This window comes from Cetorhinus maximus, chromosome 1, assembly GCF_964194155.1.
Source record: "Cetorhinus maximus chromosome 1, sCetMax3.hap1.1, whole genome shotgun sequence".
Lineage (NCBI taxonomy): Eukaryota > Metazoa > Chordata > Chondrichthyes > Lamniformes > Cetorhinidae > Cetorhinus > Cetorhinus maximus.
The window spans coordinates 29743190-29759463 of NC_135879.1; the positions used below are offsets into that span (position 1 = coordinate 29743190).

Genomic DNA, 16274 nt, shown 5'->3' on the forward strand with positions numbered 1-16274 from the left:
ATTTTGTTTAACTGAAACAGGTGCAATGTTCTTTCTGTCTGCAAAGAACAGGGCCCTGTGTATTAATATTTGTAGCTTCCATTATACGCAAATGTGCCACACTGCAGGCCCAACTGACAATCTTAAAGTGGTTGCCAGCGTACTTTTTAGCACACTGAGGGTTATTTAGCAAATGCTGTCCAATCACAGAATCACATCTAATGTAGGACACTGTGTTTTGAGTTTTGCATTATTTTGGTATTCTTGCGAAATGTCCTAATGAGTGCAAGACGAAAAGCTTTGACGTGTCTCTTTTTGCAGCAATTATAGTTTACTTTCCTCCATTTCCCTGAACCACTCACAGAAAGGTTATATCTTGAAAATAGAACTTGATAATGCTCTGTGAAGTCCCTTGGGAACATGTATTTATATAGCACCTTTAATGTAATTACAAGTTGTTGTTGTTGTAAAGATCAAGCACATTGGTTTTCCAGTCTGAGATTTTTTGCAACTCTTTCCCTGCTGCAACATTTGCATTCTCAATTACACCTCAGGAACGAGTCTGAGCGGATTAATGGCTTACTCGTGTTCCTTTGTAGTTTTCAGATGAAGCTAGGTACTTTGTGCATTTGAACCAAATACAATTCAGTCCCCATTTTAAAGTTATATATCCTGTCCTTATTTTGATGTAATACATTGATTTTATATCAGTTATAATTAAATGGCAAAGCTTAGGTGAATTTGCGAAGCAGAGATTAGTTGGTGGGAGCTAAGAGATTCTCTGATTTGCAGGCTGAGAAGCTAAGGCATTGGCAAGAAGTAATTACAGTGTGACAAATTTATATAGGCAGTCTCTATTGTAAATGGGAACATGGGAATTTAGATTGGAAGTGCACAAGGACCTAACATTTTTTATATGTTACACACATACACACGCTCACAGACATACAGACAACTAGACTGAGGGGTGATCGAGAATGAAAACATTGCGGCAGGGAAGTCATAAAAAAAAAAGCTCAAAAGAGACAGAAAGGTCCAGTCTCAAGCCATACATACACAAAGCATTAGTGTTGGGTGTAGAGCTCTGTGCATGCTGGTAGTCTAGGAAAAATTGGCAGTGAATACTCTTGGTTGTAGAAGTAGAACAGATGTCGAGATCCAAGCCCCAGGCAGAGAGAGTTCTAACACACAGTGGGCATGTTAATTTTGTAATCGTTATCAGAATTCTGAAGTTATAAATGATTTTATATTAGCACTTTAATTGTTAGGGGTAGAAAATGCAGCAAGTCAAATACAACAGACTGTCAAAGCAACTTCTAAAAAATTATTTAAGCATATTGCTTGTTCTGTGACAGATGCTAGTTGCACACTGATTTTTCTTTTAAAAAATAATTTGATCAGTTGATTTTGCGTGGTTTATTGATTGCTGACTATTAATGGTTATTTGTGTATTTGAGAAGATTAGCATGGTTAACTGATCAGATAGTAGCGATTAAAGCCAACCACAGAAATACAAAAATATTTTTTGCACTATGTACAGGTGATAATTTGGACACACACTAGACTTTAAAATTATATATATGCTTTAAGAGAAAAATAAGAGAGACCTTGAAGATGATTTTCAGTAACCACTGCACATTCAACTTTTTTGACTGCTTTGTATTGTTTTGCCAAGTCTCTTGATGTCAGAGCAGGATAGTTGACAAGAACTTATGACATGTCAAGCTTAATGTCATACACTAGTCTATACTCAAACCCTGTGGGAAAACTCCAACAGGACTGCCACGCCACATCTCATAAAATTCATGCTTGAACTTTATTTTAAATGGATGTCAATCTGTAGGAAATCCCAATGTAAATATATTATGATTAATATTGTCCGGGAGTCATGTTAAGCCTACTATTTAAAAAAGATGAAGAGTTGGCCTACCGCCAGCCTAATTTTTCCTCAATTGTCGAGAAATGTTAAACAAATTGAAGGCCAGTTATGAATCACGATTTGTAGCGCAGACACATCGATTTAATCAAGGAGTCTGGACATTGGATTTAAGAAACAGCTAGCAGGTATAATAAATAAGGTAGACTGAAGATGGCTTCCTTATATTATTATCTTGTTCAAAATCATGTAAACTACCCTTGTCTGACTGAGTGTGTTCAAAACATTCTTGTTCTCAAAATTAGAATATAGGATTTCTGCAGCTTATTTTTAAAGCGCGTGATGAATTTGGTGATGACGACAATTGAGTTGAAATAAATTTATAAAATAGATTGCTGTCCTTTACCATTTTAAATTTAAATGTGCATCATTTTTCAGCCCACATACCACCAAAAGTGACTTCATCATTCTGAAATAAAAAAAATTATACTATTAATTTTGAATCTTTCAAAGCTCTTCTCCCCTTCCTTACTGTCCTTAAGGTATTGACTCTCTGCTGGAGTACCAACTGTTTGAAGGGCTGGTTACCACTCCAGTGACTCATAGAAATAATTATTATTCATACATGAATCCTGAAATTAAGTTTGGTCACTATTCTTTTATGGGAAATCACAGTCCAGCCTAGGCCTGTCTTCACTTTATAGCCACACAAATGCTCTTCCAAATGGGCTTGCTGAACAATGATCAAGAATGGAAGAACTGGGCAATTTTTCTCCCCCTCCTATTCCATAGGCACTCAAAAAAATTATAGTGTCCCAGTTGCCAAACAAGATCAATTAGCACAACACCAAACAAAGATTGATCCTGGAATCTTGCCTGGTCTGTAAGGCTCAGCAAATCAATGGATAGATTCACTGAGGTACAGAAGGGCCATCCATTCATTTCTGTTGAAATTTATTATCAATAACTGCAATGCTACATGTTGGGTTTTTTTTGCCATTAAAAATTTGAGAGCATTTGGGCCAGTCTAAGCCAACAGCAATTTTTCTCAGAAGTTCCCCTAGGTTTCCTTAATTGTTCACTTGGATTTTCAAAATAAAGAATTCTGTAACTGAAAAAAAGCCATAATTTTTTTTGAACCACAGGTCACTGATGACCTCCAGCTGAAGCAAAGGTGACGCAATCCATTACCGAGTTATAATAACTCAAGGGAATTGCATTCAAGTGTGCCATTTTGCAGTTCACACACGTAATGTTCATTCAATAGCAGAGTATTAACCTTGCTCACTCCTTTGCAAGTTCTAATCTATTAATTAATAATCCAAAAACATCTCATTTAGTCATTGAGTCCAGCAAGTGGAAATGTCCAAGCACTTTTTCAAACATTTTCGCCACCTATGCCACACCCCCACCTGTGGTTTCAGTGTGGGGATTGGGTACCATCATCAAAACCCTAAAGGATTGTGGATGGCAAGGCTGGTCTCAAAATAAAGGTAAAATATATAAAGAGATTTTTTTAAAAAAACCTCTATGCACAATTTGCTGCCTTTGAAAGTGAGATTTCAGAGTGGCATGGCTTCCTTTCTGACCCTTCAATGTTGAATAGCATGTTTGAACCATGAATCACATCATTAATTAGGAATAACGCATTTCCAGCCCTTAATGGTTATGGCTAGTTTAATACGCAGCGTGGCATAAATTTAGTAATTTCTTCAGTTTTCTTGAGGCTTGTGGAGAATCAGACTCATGGGGTATCTCTACCAGAAACCGCAGGATCTTCTACAAACTGTGAATTCACTGTTATTATGCCATCATTTTTTGGGCCATTAAATATGTCTATCACCAGCACTGTGCAACAAACAATTAATTGGTTTTAAATACATAGTATTATGACCACAGCTGACGTTATTCGCTGAGCAAGCCAAATCCCAGAAGGAAACTTATCTTATCGATCATAACTTTTTAAAATTTAAAAATGAGGGGAAAACTAGTGGTCCCAGATGCATAGGACCCCAGTAACACTTTTAGGATATTAAGATTAAAGGATTTATTACCAAGAAGAGAAAAAAAACTCAAACACACAAGATTAAACTTGAGTTAAAACAGCCTAACAGAACGTTCTCCCCATCGTGCCCCCCACACAAAAAAAAATCCACTTGGTCAGAACACACAAGTAAACTAGTTGACAACAGCTCCATTATACATTTTTAACCATAAAAATCCAGTGATATTACCCAAGCCAAAAACCGCTGCTACTTTAATAAAGTCCACCACACGACTTCTGACTGATCTGCTCGGCTGTGTAAAACTGAAGGAAGTTCAGAAACAGACTGCTTTCTGAAAACAAAGACTTTTCTGGCTTCAAACTGGATGGCTGTTTCGAATTCACGACTTTTCTCAGCACAGAGCTGGTCTTAGGACATCTCCCCTACACAACCAGCACAACTCAACTAAACATCTTTCCTTAAATATCCTTTTCCCCTTTGATCTTAGACTCCATTGTTCTAAGCACTTCTTTGAACTCAACTTTCCCAAAATATAAAAATCTTTCATGTTTTCCTATTGCCGCCTCTTTTGGGTCAAATAAAATTTAATAACCTTTCCTCGTTACCTTATGAAATCTTTGTAAGTTTTAAAAGTCCCTTTGAAATTTAACAGTTGAAAAGTCAAGCCCTTACCTATCACCTAATGCAAATTTTAAAACCCAACCCATTTACTCATACATTCAACTTCACCATAGCTTCTCATTACAAATGCATGCATCGAACACCTTCACCTTTCATCTCTCTGCTCCCAAGATAAGCTGTCTTTGCTAACCTTCCCCAAGTTTAATTACAGACACACAGTCTTCTTTACAGAATATCATCATATTCTCAAAAATATAAAAAATAACATCCATCTTCATAAATGGGCCCACATTTTTGCAGGGATGGATGGGCTCCATATCTTAGCCACAATGGCAAAGAAACGCAGAATCTGAAAGTCCCACCCACCCAATATTTTTGCTGTTGGGGGGGTGGGTGGGGTAGTAGGCACAGGACATACCTCATTCATGTGCAGTTCACAGAGGCAGCACACATTTTAAGGTGCAGCAGCTTTTGCACAGAAGCAATCTCAATCACCCAGGTTTCTGAAACACGACTCATGGATTTTATGAGTTTGAGGAAAAGGACTAAATCTAATAGGAGTTCTTTGGAAAGCTCAGGTACCCTTTTGGGATTTTTAAGAATACACATGACATACATAAAAGGTGGATAAGGTCTCTGGAACTGACAAGCTGCCAAGTCATTTAAATCCCCTGCTCTTTCATTTTTGAAAAAAAAATAGCCTGTCATGCCTCTCTGTTGAAAAAAACTCAGTGCTTACAATTTCAAAAGCTGTTTGTTGACATAATCCTGAGGGTTAATTATAATTATAGTTCTAGCACTGCTGCAACAACCTATCATTGTCACAATTGGGGCCCTGTAAGATCAGAGCCTGATCGACAGCTACAAGCGGTTTTAAAGGCATTAATTGTATTTGATGTGGGACTATAAATACAAATGTTTGTTTTTATAAGGGATTAAATACTTGAAGGGATTTAAATGTGTTGAGCGGACTTTTATCAATCAGAGTGTTTTTGTATATAATGAGGAATATTATTTTATTTCATTTCATCATGGTTCCTGAGGTCTGCTCATGATGGGTATTGGGTGAGGTGAGCATGGAGAGTGTAAGGGTAAAGGTGGTGTGTGAGGGCATGAGTTGATATAAGTTGAGACTAAGTTAGTATAGGGGTTATAAGGGACCATGGGGATGGGTGGGGAGCCAGGGTCGGCATGTGTTGGTACTATCATAGGAACTATCAGGGCCCAGGGGATGGATAGAGGGGCACAGGTTAGCACAAAGTATGAGGGGCCATGAGGCTGGGTAGAGGGGTATAGGTTAGCATGGAGGGTATGAGGGGACATGGTGGTGGGTTGGGGGCATGAGGTAGCATGAGTTGGCAAGGATGAGACATGGGGAGCATGCGGGGTATGAGGCATAAGAGCTAGAGGACCTTACTGTTTTTATTATAACTGGGACAAAGTCCCAGAGCACCAAGGTAGGCCTTTTAAACAGCCTGCTTTGGCACTGGACAGCCTCTGTGGCTGCTCCGCACGGTTTCTGGGGGCAGTGGGCAAAACTCCACTTAGCAACCACCCCTCAGAATGAAAATCCAGTGGTTCGGGGCAGTTTCTCCCAAGTCGGGTTTGGGGAGTCGGGAATTTTCCCAACTCTGCGCACCCAACGCGGGAGCGAAAATTGTTTCACAGTAAAGGAAAGAAAATGTCCAAAAGGCAAACAAAGTGTCTGACTCTTGAAATGTCTCCTATGGGTGCCTGGAAGATTCATTTGTAGAAACTCTGTTGCAGCTGCGAGTTACAAATTGCTTTAGTTTTTGCATTGCTTGGCTACAATCTCCTCCTGCTCTTACTCCATGCTAATTTGATGCATAAAAGGGCATAAATCCACTTTTCTCAGACAGAAAACTGTTTTGTACCGTTCACTTTCTTTCAGTGCTGCAGTGATACTTTGAAATCTTCCAATTTAATAAACTAACTGGCCTCAGTTTTAATTGACCCCACCTAATGGAAACCAGGCAGTTAAACTGGAGCAGGAGTCTCAACGAATCCACCCCTGCAATCTGGTCAACTCTAATCTTAAACTGCAAGCTGTAATGACAAGTCAAGAGCGTGCTCTTTATATATGCACGTCGGGCGGTGATCACCTCATCGGGCCAAATCTGCCATTCTAACCTGAGGACTAAGCAGCAGGAGTAATGGTGGCCTCCCAGCTAGGCCAAATCTGCCATGAACAGTAGCCCAGGCCAGAAGACACCCAGTGAGGTAAGGTGTTACTTTTTTAAAAAAAGTTTTCTTAAGCACCAGCTGGAGCAGGAGCGCACCTTCAGGTTCCACAAATAAACTATGGACCACATCGACCACTGGCTTTCCCACCCCCCCCACAGCCCACCCAACACATACATTGTCCCAAGAATCTTTCCTGAGAACACAGTCCTGCCCACCTTCCAGACAGTGATCCTTGCTGGGTTTGGGTGAGATTGTGCTCTTGCATAATGTAAGCCCTCATAAAATCTCTCCTGGTCTCATCATGCAAACTTGGTGCTTGCTATGCACCCACCCTCCCTTCAGCAACAGTCCCACCCTGTTCCCACCCCAATTAAAATCAAAGTCATGACTCCAGAGGCAGGGTTTTGCCCTTTGCTTCAAGATCCCAACGTCAGGATAACGAGGGCCAAAAATGTGGAAACAATCACGCAGCAGTGATTTTCCCTGAAATGGCTAATTGGTGGCCAGAGGTTGGGGGCAGGCCCTCCAACTCAGAAGGAAAAGTAGAAACATAGAAACTAGGAGTAGGCCATTTGGCCCTTCAAGCCTGCTCTGCCATTCAATATGATCATGGCTGATCCTCTATCTCAACACTATATTCCTGCTTTTTCTCCACACCCCTGGATGCCCCTAATAATAGAAGCAGCAGACTGCCTTTCCAGATGAGAGAGAGAAAGAGAGAGAGAGAGAGAGTCTCAAGATGGGGGACCCTCCACAGGGCAGCTTACGGCTGCAGCTGAAGCTACACAAGCGGAGAAGGCCTCAAAGCCTTCCTGGAGCACTGGCCCCTTGGTCTGCTGACAGAGGCCACCTCCAGACAGCTGGTTTATAGTCCTCAATGTCTCGGGGGTGGGGGGGGCGCCTGCAAGCCGACTAGTAAATTCTAGTCGGCCTCTGACAAGAGGCCTTAGGAGGCCTTGAAAGTGCCTTACTTGGTTACTTGCTGCTTGCAGGTGAGTAGTCCCCATTTCATCTCCAGGAAAATGGCTTGGAGCATGGATGATGCTGGCAAACTGGCACCCGCCTCCACCCCGGTCAGCGGCATGAATTTTTGTACTCACCCGCTTCTGTGCTCACCCCATAGGGACTAAAAATCCTAATCCAGGTCTGACCTGGAGTAAAATACCCACTTTTCATACTGATGATGCAATTGCAAAAGGTTGCTTGTGTTCATCTGCAACAGCTTTTATCCCTCGCTTTTCACTATTGCTTGTTCATCCATTTTTGGATATGTAGGCTTCATCAAAGAAAACATTAGTGACTAAACTGCTAAAGTTTCTTAATGATATTGCATCACCTTAAACTTGCAGTTACTTCTGATTAAATTAGGATGAGAAGCAATAGAAATATTGCTCTCAGCAATTGCAGTATGTCTAGAATTTACCAAAAGCATTCCACAGACATAGCATATCATATACACACATGAACAGATATGGGTCATATCAACATAAGCTCCCTTCAACGTGCTTATCTGCTGATTTTTCTCCTCTCCCCTCTGAAAGTGCTGACTGATGCTAAGGTACAGTTCCATGGCAACAGCAGCTCCAAATGCCCTTCCTTCACATGAGTCAAAGTGGTGATGGCCCAGGAGCCTTTTTGTCTGTAGGGGAAAACCTAGTCAAGGTTGATCCCGTCCTCATCTGGCATCCATGAGTGCATTTTCACCAGAGCTCACAGGGGCATTAATTAGGCCTGGGAACACTACCAGATTTGTTTCCTGCCTCTCCTTAGCCCTCTGGTGCTGAGGCCTATTGTAACATACAAATTGAGTTAACTAATTCCGCACTGACCACAGAAACTGGACTCTTCCAGGACTACTTGACTCGACATCACATCATAACTTAGTAACTGAAACAGAGAAACCTAATTATACCACATCAATCAAGGACCTAAAAGTAAATGATCTTTTACCGATCTCTGAAGAGCCTGTCTTTCCCTCCCCAAGAGAAATGATTTGGTACATTCATGTGGACTTCATTCTAGCTACTCTTTTCCCCCAAATTGCCAGCAATTAGAATGCTGGAAATGTATGCGTCAGGATAAAAGTGCTTGGAAGGAAAATTAAAATGAAACCTTCTTTCCTCACTGAGAGTCTTTTGCAAAAGTAATGGAGGTCAACAGGGCACATAAAAACATGATTGCAATATCTTTGAACAAATCGTAAAGCTTTGAGATATTTGAAAATATGACTTAAATGGGGAACCATGTACAGTCTGCAAATCAGAAAATTTATAACATTTAACAAAAGCCCTTACCGGTTTTGGCAGAACTACTCTGAATGTGCATTCTTTGTAAATGCAGATTAACTGGAACAAATTCAAGCTTTTTCTCTCCTCTGCTGCAGCTTGGTTTAAATGACGACCCTGCAAATCAAACACACACAATGTGGTTTTGCCAGCCAGAGGTGGATAAAATTTACAGATAGGCTTGACTATGTTGATATTAAACAGCTGCTTCAAGTCGAAGGAGTTCTCTAACACCATAGTTAATTGGTGCTGGGTTTTTAGTTGTTTATATTGCTGAGTAGATTGCACAGTCCCAGAGTAACAGATGAGCAGTGTGCATGTTTTTCCATTCACAATTTTTATTTTATGGCTGACTGTCCTTCTCCACAATCTCTTGTTGAAGTTGATGGAATGCTAAATAGAAGGGAATACTATTGGGCAAGATTACCACAACCGTCTCTACCCATTTATCTGAAGTGGTGGGGGGTGGGGGGGGAAAAAGAGGTGGTGACAGCAAGGTTGGTGGTCAAATCAAATAAATTCCAATATTTTGGAATGAATGATTTTGTAGTCTCTACCTATTCCATGAAGAAATAAAATTGTTCTTAGCTTTAGATTTCAGATAGTATTATGACCTAATGTGTGTGTGTGCCCATGCAATTCGATGTTTCAAGTGAATTACTGTCAAACACATGAATGCTAATATTTATAGCAATTATCTTTATTGTGTTAGGTAAACCAGTCCATTGGAGAATTTTAAAAAGTAAAGAAATAATACATCAGAACTATATTATCACGGATATCACAAAATATTAAAAATAAATTTAATCTGTAAAGACAAGTGGAATGTTGTGCCCTCCCCCATGGCGATTTTTGGGCTGGGGTCATTTAATCAGACAGTAGTAGGTGGGGACCTAGCCACGTTCCCACCTCCTGATTGAATCCACGATGGGAAGGCCCAGGGACAGCCTTCCCGTCCTGCTTTCAATTGAGGCCCTTGAATGAGCAATTAATTGCCCACTCCAGGACCTCATCTTGCCGCCACTGGTATTAACCCAGTGGTGGGCAGAGGAGTCACCATGCAGGGAGCATAACAAGCAAACCCTGGTATGTTTGCATGCAGGATCCAGGGGGGGGTCATTCATTGCTGATCGAGGGACCCGGCATTGACCTGGTTGCTGACTCCCTCCCCCCTTTCCCCACCTCTCACCATCACTCACTGAGCCTAGATTCCTCCTCAATCCAAGGCCTCAGGCAAGTGTAGTAACGGCAGCAGCCACCACCTTCCCAGAGGTGCTGCTGAGTACAGAAGAGCTGCTGGCCTCTGATTGGCCGGTTGCTCTCAGAATGTGAGGCTTCCGCTGCTGGGGTGCCAAGAGCCAAGACCCCCGTTGCTTACACAAGATTCTGCTCTACATATACGTTCTGATAACCTATTTTTAGATTGAAAAAGATTCTCAGAACATAAATCAAGGTAATGTTAAATAATGTTAGTTCACCTGTTTTAGAAAAAAAATTACATTCAGTAAGTTCTTAATTTAAAATGAGATTTAGTCCTTTGGGATACTGATCTGCCAAGCAAATAAATATGCTGACAGACGCTCAGCAGATTAGATTGATTTTGTTCACTGGCTTTGTCTCAGTGAACTGCTCATCAATTACGCTCAGGCAGTGTTACTCCTGCATTGAAATGTATTAGATTCAAAATCAGTGTAATTATATTACCATCACAATAATATTTAAAATAAGAAATAAATTGCTAATCCTGCTCAACCACAGATAAAATAATTTCATGACTAAATTAAATACGGTGATCAAAATTAATAGCAATATAAATGTGCTTAAAACACCAAAGGTGACAAATGAATTTATAGAAGTGCAAATAATTGTACATGTGATTGTGAAATCTATCTGGTAGAGATGCTGTGGGCAGGATCGGATAGGCAAGAATGGAACCAAGCAAAGGGAAGCACACCAGCCTGGACAAGCACAGGCTGTAGGATAGTGTTAAAACTGTAGGGGATCAATGTGGGACAATGCACCATGGTCAATGTTACGATATTTGGTTAGGGCCTTTTTAACACCATGGAAGAGGCACAAATTTGATTAGATGAATACAAACAGGGAATTGCATAGAGATGGGTACAGATCTGGGAAATGGTGTTTAATAGGTGGATTTACCGAATCAGGTAGAAAACAACATTCTGTGAAACGCAACTGCTTTATTGTTAAACTAACTAGTACAAATACCAGTTTCCGCTCTTTGCTTCTAGGTCCTTCTCTGTCCAGAAGCAAAATCCCCCTTACTAGGGTAAAAGTAAAAGTAAAAGTAAAAAGTAAAACTTTTAAGTACAGGCATCAATGAGCATCACCTACTCCCAATTCACTCTGAAGCCTATCCCGATTTACTCTTAAGGGACCTGCATTTCTAACATCATCAAACAACAGCATAGTCAAAAATTCAGGAGAGGCAAGGGTGGTGGAAGACAGGGTGGTTGGTTGCATGGGAAGAGAGTGAGCGTGTCTTATTTTGAGAAGGGGTTTGGATCAGCAGTTTTGAAGTCCCTGTTGGTTTAGAGAGGACTTTTCACCATACAGATCCCTCATTAATCAATAAACCTTAAATCACCAATGAAAAAGCAGCTCTGAAGAAAGATCTTTCCAAAACTACAAGCCTGAAATATCTAAATACATTCAACCAGCAACATAAAATATTTAACTAGAATTCAGATCAGTATCTGCACGTACACTCAAATTGGGAGAGCAATTGTTCCCCTTAAATTGGTGTTTACAAGGAGATGAAGGACAGCCAATAGTTTCTGTAGAGCAATATATTATGGGGATACATGTCCAAAACAATTAACAAGAATTTGACCAATAAATTCATTCCAATTTCAGGGTTGACCCAGATCTGTTCGGACATTTTTAGATCACAGGAGAATACTTGGGAAACTTTGCAGTTACAATTATTTTTGAAAGTGAAAACGACCATTTTTCCCCTCTCCCCACAAATGTGACAATAATGAAGCAAATTCTGAATTTATCTTAATGAAGTTGAAGATATAAATTAATGCCTCTACTCGTCACTCACTCTGGTGCTTTGTACCTGAGAATTTATTGAGTTCCGTAAGCATTTCCTGGTAGCTGCTAATCATGTGCTGGTAATGGACGGTGACATTTTGCCGTAGAGTGTCCCAGTGAGCAGAAAGCTCCCCCAGCTCCTCCAGGTCTTGTAACCTGATGCATATATTAAAAAGAAACAATTTTGGTCATCAATTTCAATTAGTCAATTACTAGACAGCAATAAATCTCCATTAAAAAGCAACATGTTATGGAGTGCCAGAGCATTACAGTATGAAATGAAATATAAAACCCTAATAAGTGACAGATGGTCTGGAAATATTTCCACAGCACAGCTGCTGAGGTTAGACGTATGTACTCTTAATATGTCAGTCCCTACAACAAAACACAGGCCTGATTCTCAAGTTCCTGATTCTCAGGGACACAAACTATAAACATATTTGTTTAAATTGAAATTAATTTTAAGTAGATCCTTTTCCAATTCTTTGCCTTCTACCTTTGAAGATGCTAGCTCATGTACCACTACAGCTCCAAAGGGCTTGTACATTCCAGTACCTTACCCAAATAGCCATCCCTGATACATGGGGAGGGAGTGGCATAGTGGTAATGTCACTGGACTAGTATTCCAAAGGCCCAACTAATACTCTGGGGATTTGGGTATAAATCCCAAAATGGTAGAATTTAAATTCAATTCATAAAAGCTGGAATTGAAAAAAAAGGTTCATCTCAGTAATGGTGACGATGAAACTATTGTCACTTGTTAAAAACCCAATTAATGGAAATCTGACATCCTTACCGAGCCTGGTCTACACGTGACTCCAGATCCATAGTAATGTGTTTGGCTCTTAACTGTTCACTGAAATAGCTTAACGAGGCAATTATGAATGGACAACAAATGCTGGCCTTGCCCACATCATATGCAAAAATAAAGTTAACTCTGACTCTAGACTTTGACTAAGGAAGGCAGATCCAGTCTTGCCCTCATCCAACATCAAGCACTCACTTTCCAGTCAAGGTCACTAAACAACAATTGAGAGAAGTAACCCTGCCCAATTTATCACCTTCAAGATGCAGGGCCACAAAGGCCAATTGGAGGGCCCCTACCAAAATTGTACCTCTGATCAATTAACTCAGCATAGACTGGAGATTGACTCTGAAATCACTTCACTTGCATAGCCCAATTCCAAATTGAGAAGTTCAATGTTAATTGAAAAATCTTGGGAGTTCCCCTAGTATTTTTTTTAAAGAAAAATTGTTTAAAAGAGGAAATTCAGCTTCTACCCATGTGTTAAGATGCACCCATTCCATATTGCCACTGTGCAAACAGCTTCACAATTCAATGACTTGTCATGAAACCAATTTAATCACTCGTTCCATCCCATATTCCCTGTCAAATCATGTTTGTTATTTTAGACATAAACGAAGCACAAATGAAAATTGTAGGAAACTCAGTCTCATTTTTAACATGTGCCACTAAAGCCCAAATCAGTTTCATGTAATTCAACAGCTCAGGAATGAGATCCCTCCACTCCCTTGACAAAATTTAATACTTAACTTTTTATTTTATACTGGTTATTCCTTAGCTATGGTATTGTAACTCTTACTTCACTTATTCTATGTTTAAATGAGTTTTCTTCCTGGTTATTTCTATCCCTTCCATGCCAGATCCAGCTCTGACACTGCACAGCTTTAAGATTAGATTTTAAGGCTGATGAGGAGACTGAAGAATGCATGTTTGCATTTATTCATTGTTATAATCTCTAACCTTGTTCAAAATCTGATACCTATCCAGCTATTTTTTGATGGAGCCAATCATTACAACACCAACTGCTGTTGCTGGAAATACTAGCTTATGAAGGAGAGTAATCAATTTAGAACAATCTAGAATTTAGATAGGATATATGATGAGGTTTAAAATATAAAAACTGAGAGACAGTGGTGAAGTTACTTAATACCTTAGTAAAGCCATAATTGGAATACTGGGCTGGATTTAATGGCTGGAGAGCTGGTGGCAACACTGCCATGGCCATTTGTGGAGTCCTAATGCAATTGAAATCCAATCAGGCACTTACCTAAAACTGTTGGGAGTTCCTGGGGCCTTCAGCATGAGGATACTGCTTCCAAGAGATGCCAGCCAATCAAAGGCCGGAAGCTCTTGAGCACCAGAAGCACAACTGGAAGCGGTGGCCACTGCCAGTATTGTGGAACGTGGAGGGGGCCACCTCATGGGGTCAGCTCTTGCTGCTGGCAGGGCCCCACAATTGTGCACAGGGTGCCTGAGCAGGAGGAGCCTCCCCACCCTGCCCAAGCAGGCCCACTGGGGTTTAGCTGGTGGTCTGCTCAGATGGCGTAGGCCCCTCCTCCATTAGTATACTACCAGCAGGAAAGGATGAGGCCTTTAAGTGGCCCTTAATTGGCCATTCAACTGGCCTAAGGAGCAAGAAGTTAAACTTTGACCTTCTTCATCCCAGATTTAATTGGGGGGAATTGGGAGGGTTTTGTGCTCTCCAACTTCCCACCTAATTCTGGAATAGACAATAAATTCCACCCCATTGTGTGTAGTGTTGGGCTCCAAACTATAGGAAAGATATTGGGGTGATGGAGAGCATGCAACACAGATTCACTATGGTGTGAGGAAATACAAATAAAAAGAGGCATTCTGTTGAAGCTTTTCATCTTTCACTCATCAGGACAGACGCATGAATGCCAAATTTCAAAGGGAGCAACAATTTATACTTCAGGAGAAAAGGGTGCTAATTGGTTGGCAAGTTGACATGATATCTAATGTTAGATGTGATTCCACAATTGGACAGTACTTGCTGAACAATTTTGAATGTGTTAAGAATTACACTAACAACCAATGTAAGATCATCAGTTGAGCTCACAATGTGACTCACTTATGCTTGCTAGCAGCTATGTTCATTCTTAAGCAAGGACCTGTCCTCTGCAGGAAAAAGGAACATGTCCAAGCATTGTGCCTTTTTTGAATTAAACAAAAGTATGGGGAACAATAGTTCCCTGGTGCATTTTCCACAGCAATACCTCAACTTGCCAACCAATCAGCACCATTTTCTCATCCAGTGTATACTGTTGCTCCCTTTGAAATTTGGCATTCTTGCACCTGTCCTGAGTGCAAGATGAAAATCTTTGACTACATGTCTTTCTTTCAGCAATATTCAAGTTCTGAAATATCAAGTGACTACTTGAAAAATACTGGCTTCATGCCAAAAAGCCTGCAAAAGAGAGTAGAAATGAATAGCAGATTGAGGGTGAAAGCAAGGTTCTGGTGCAATTGAAAGCTTAAAAATAATTCAACATAAGACTGACAGAGTGAATAAAAGAGAAAATAAATGTAAAACTGGTAATAAAAGTACATCCCAATGAAAAATATTGCTACAGTTAACTCAGAAATAAAGCAGAGATCTGCTAAACATGTCATCTTTCCAGCAGCTCCTGCAACCAAGTCGCTGCCAAACATCATGCTTTGCATTCCCTTGGACTGGTGAATCGAGAGGACCACCCTGAATTTTGGGCAGCCTAGTGTCTCCATAAATTTTGCTCAGGATTGCGCCCTATGTTATGAAGGTTATATAGATTATTACTTTATAATGTCATCAATTGGACACACACATATATATTAAAGAACTTTTTGAAAAGAATATTTTTGCTAAGCAAAGGACTCTGGCCTACAGCAGCTACTATGTTGCATTTGTGAAGCTGCTTTATGAAGACAATGTCTAAAGAGCTCTCAGAGGCAGCAGCTCAGATAAGCACAAATTAAAAGTAGAGAGAGAGAGGTCTTGTGACCGAGCTCTTGGTTGAAAACATACTGGATTTGAACAAACAGTCAGAGACACTGCCACAGGGCCAGCCTTACCCATCTCTCCTGTTTAAATAAATCTGCCATTAACTCAGTTGAAGTAGCAGACAAAAGAATGTTAATAGAATGTATTCAGACACAAAGAATAGCACAACTTCACAACACAAAAGATTTAAAAATAGGAAAGGAATAGTCAAGCATTGCACAGATATGGAATCAGGATAGCAGCTGAGCAGCACAAAGGGACAGGAGAGAAATTGAAATATATGAATATAGTTAACTGGAAAGGATAAATGACTAAGGCAAGAACCTTTAAGACGAGGGAGGTGAAAGGTAGATTCAAACAGCTGTCTGGATGTACATTGCAAGTGTAGGAAAAAGCTCAAAGAACCGATAACTTGTATGAGCTAGAAAATTCATAG

At 40.3% G+C, this 16274-nt stretch overlaps 1 protein-coding gene across 8 annotated transcripts in view; it reads right to left on the reverse strand.

Moving 5' to 3' along the window:
* inpp4b (inositol polyphosphate-4-phosphatase type II B) overlaps positions 1 to 16274 on the reverse strand; it is a 915802-nt gene that overhangs the window by 199011 nt on the left and 700517 nt on the right. For all 8 annotated transcript variants that reach the window (XM_078539235.1, XM_078539226.1, XM_078539244.1 and 5 more), the window contains 2 exons: positions 12058 to 12188; positions 8982 to 9089 (listed from right to left, as the gene is read on the reverse strand). In XM_078539235.1, the coding sequence (XP_078395361.1) occupies positions 8982 to 9089; positions 12058 to 12188 (239 nt within the window). The remainder of the gene's footprint in view (positions 1 to 8981; positions 9090 to 12057; positions 12189 to 16274) is intronic.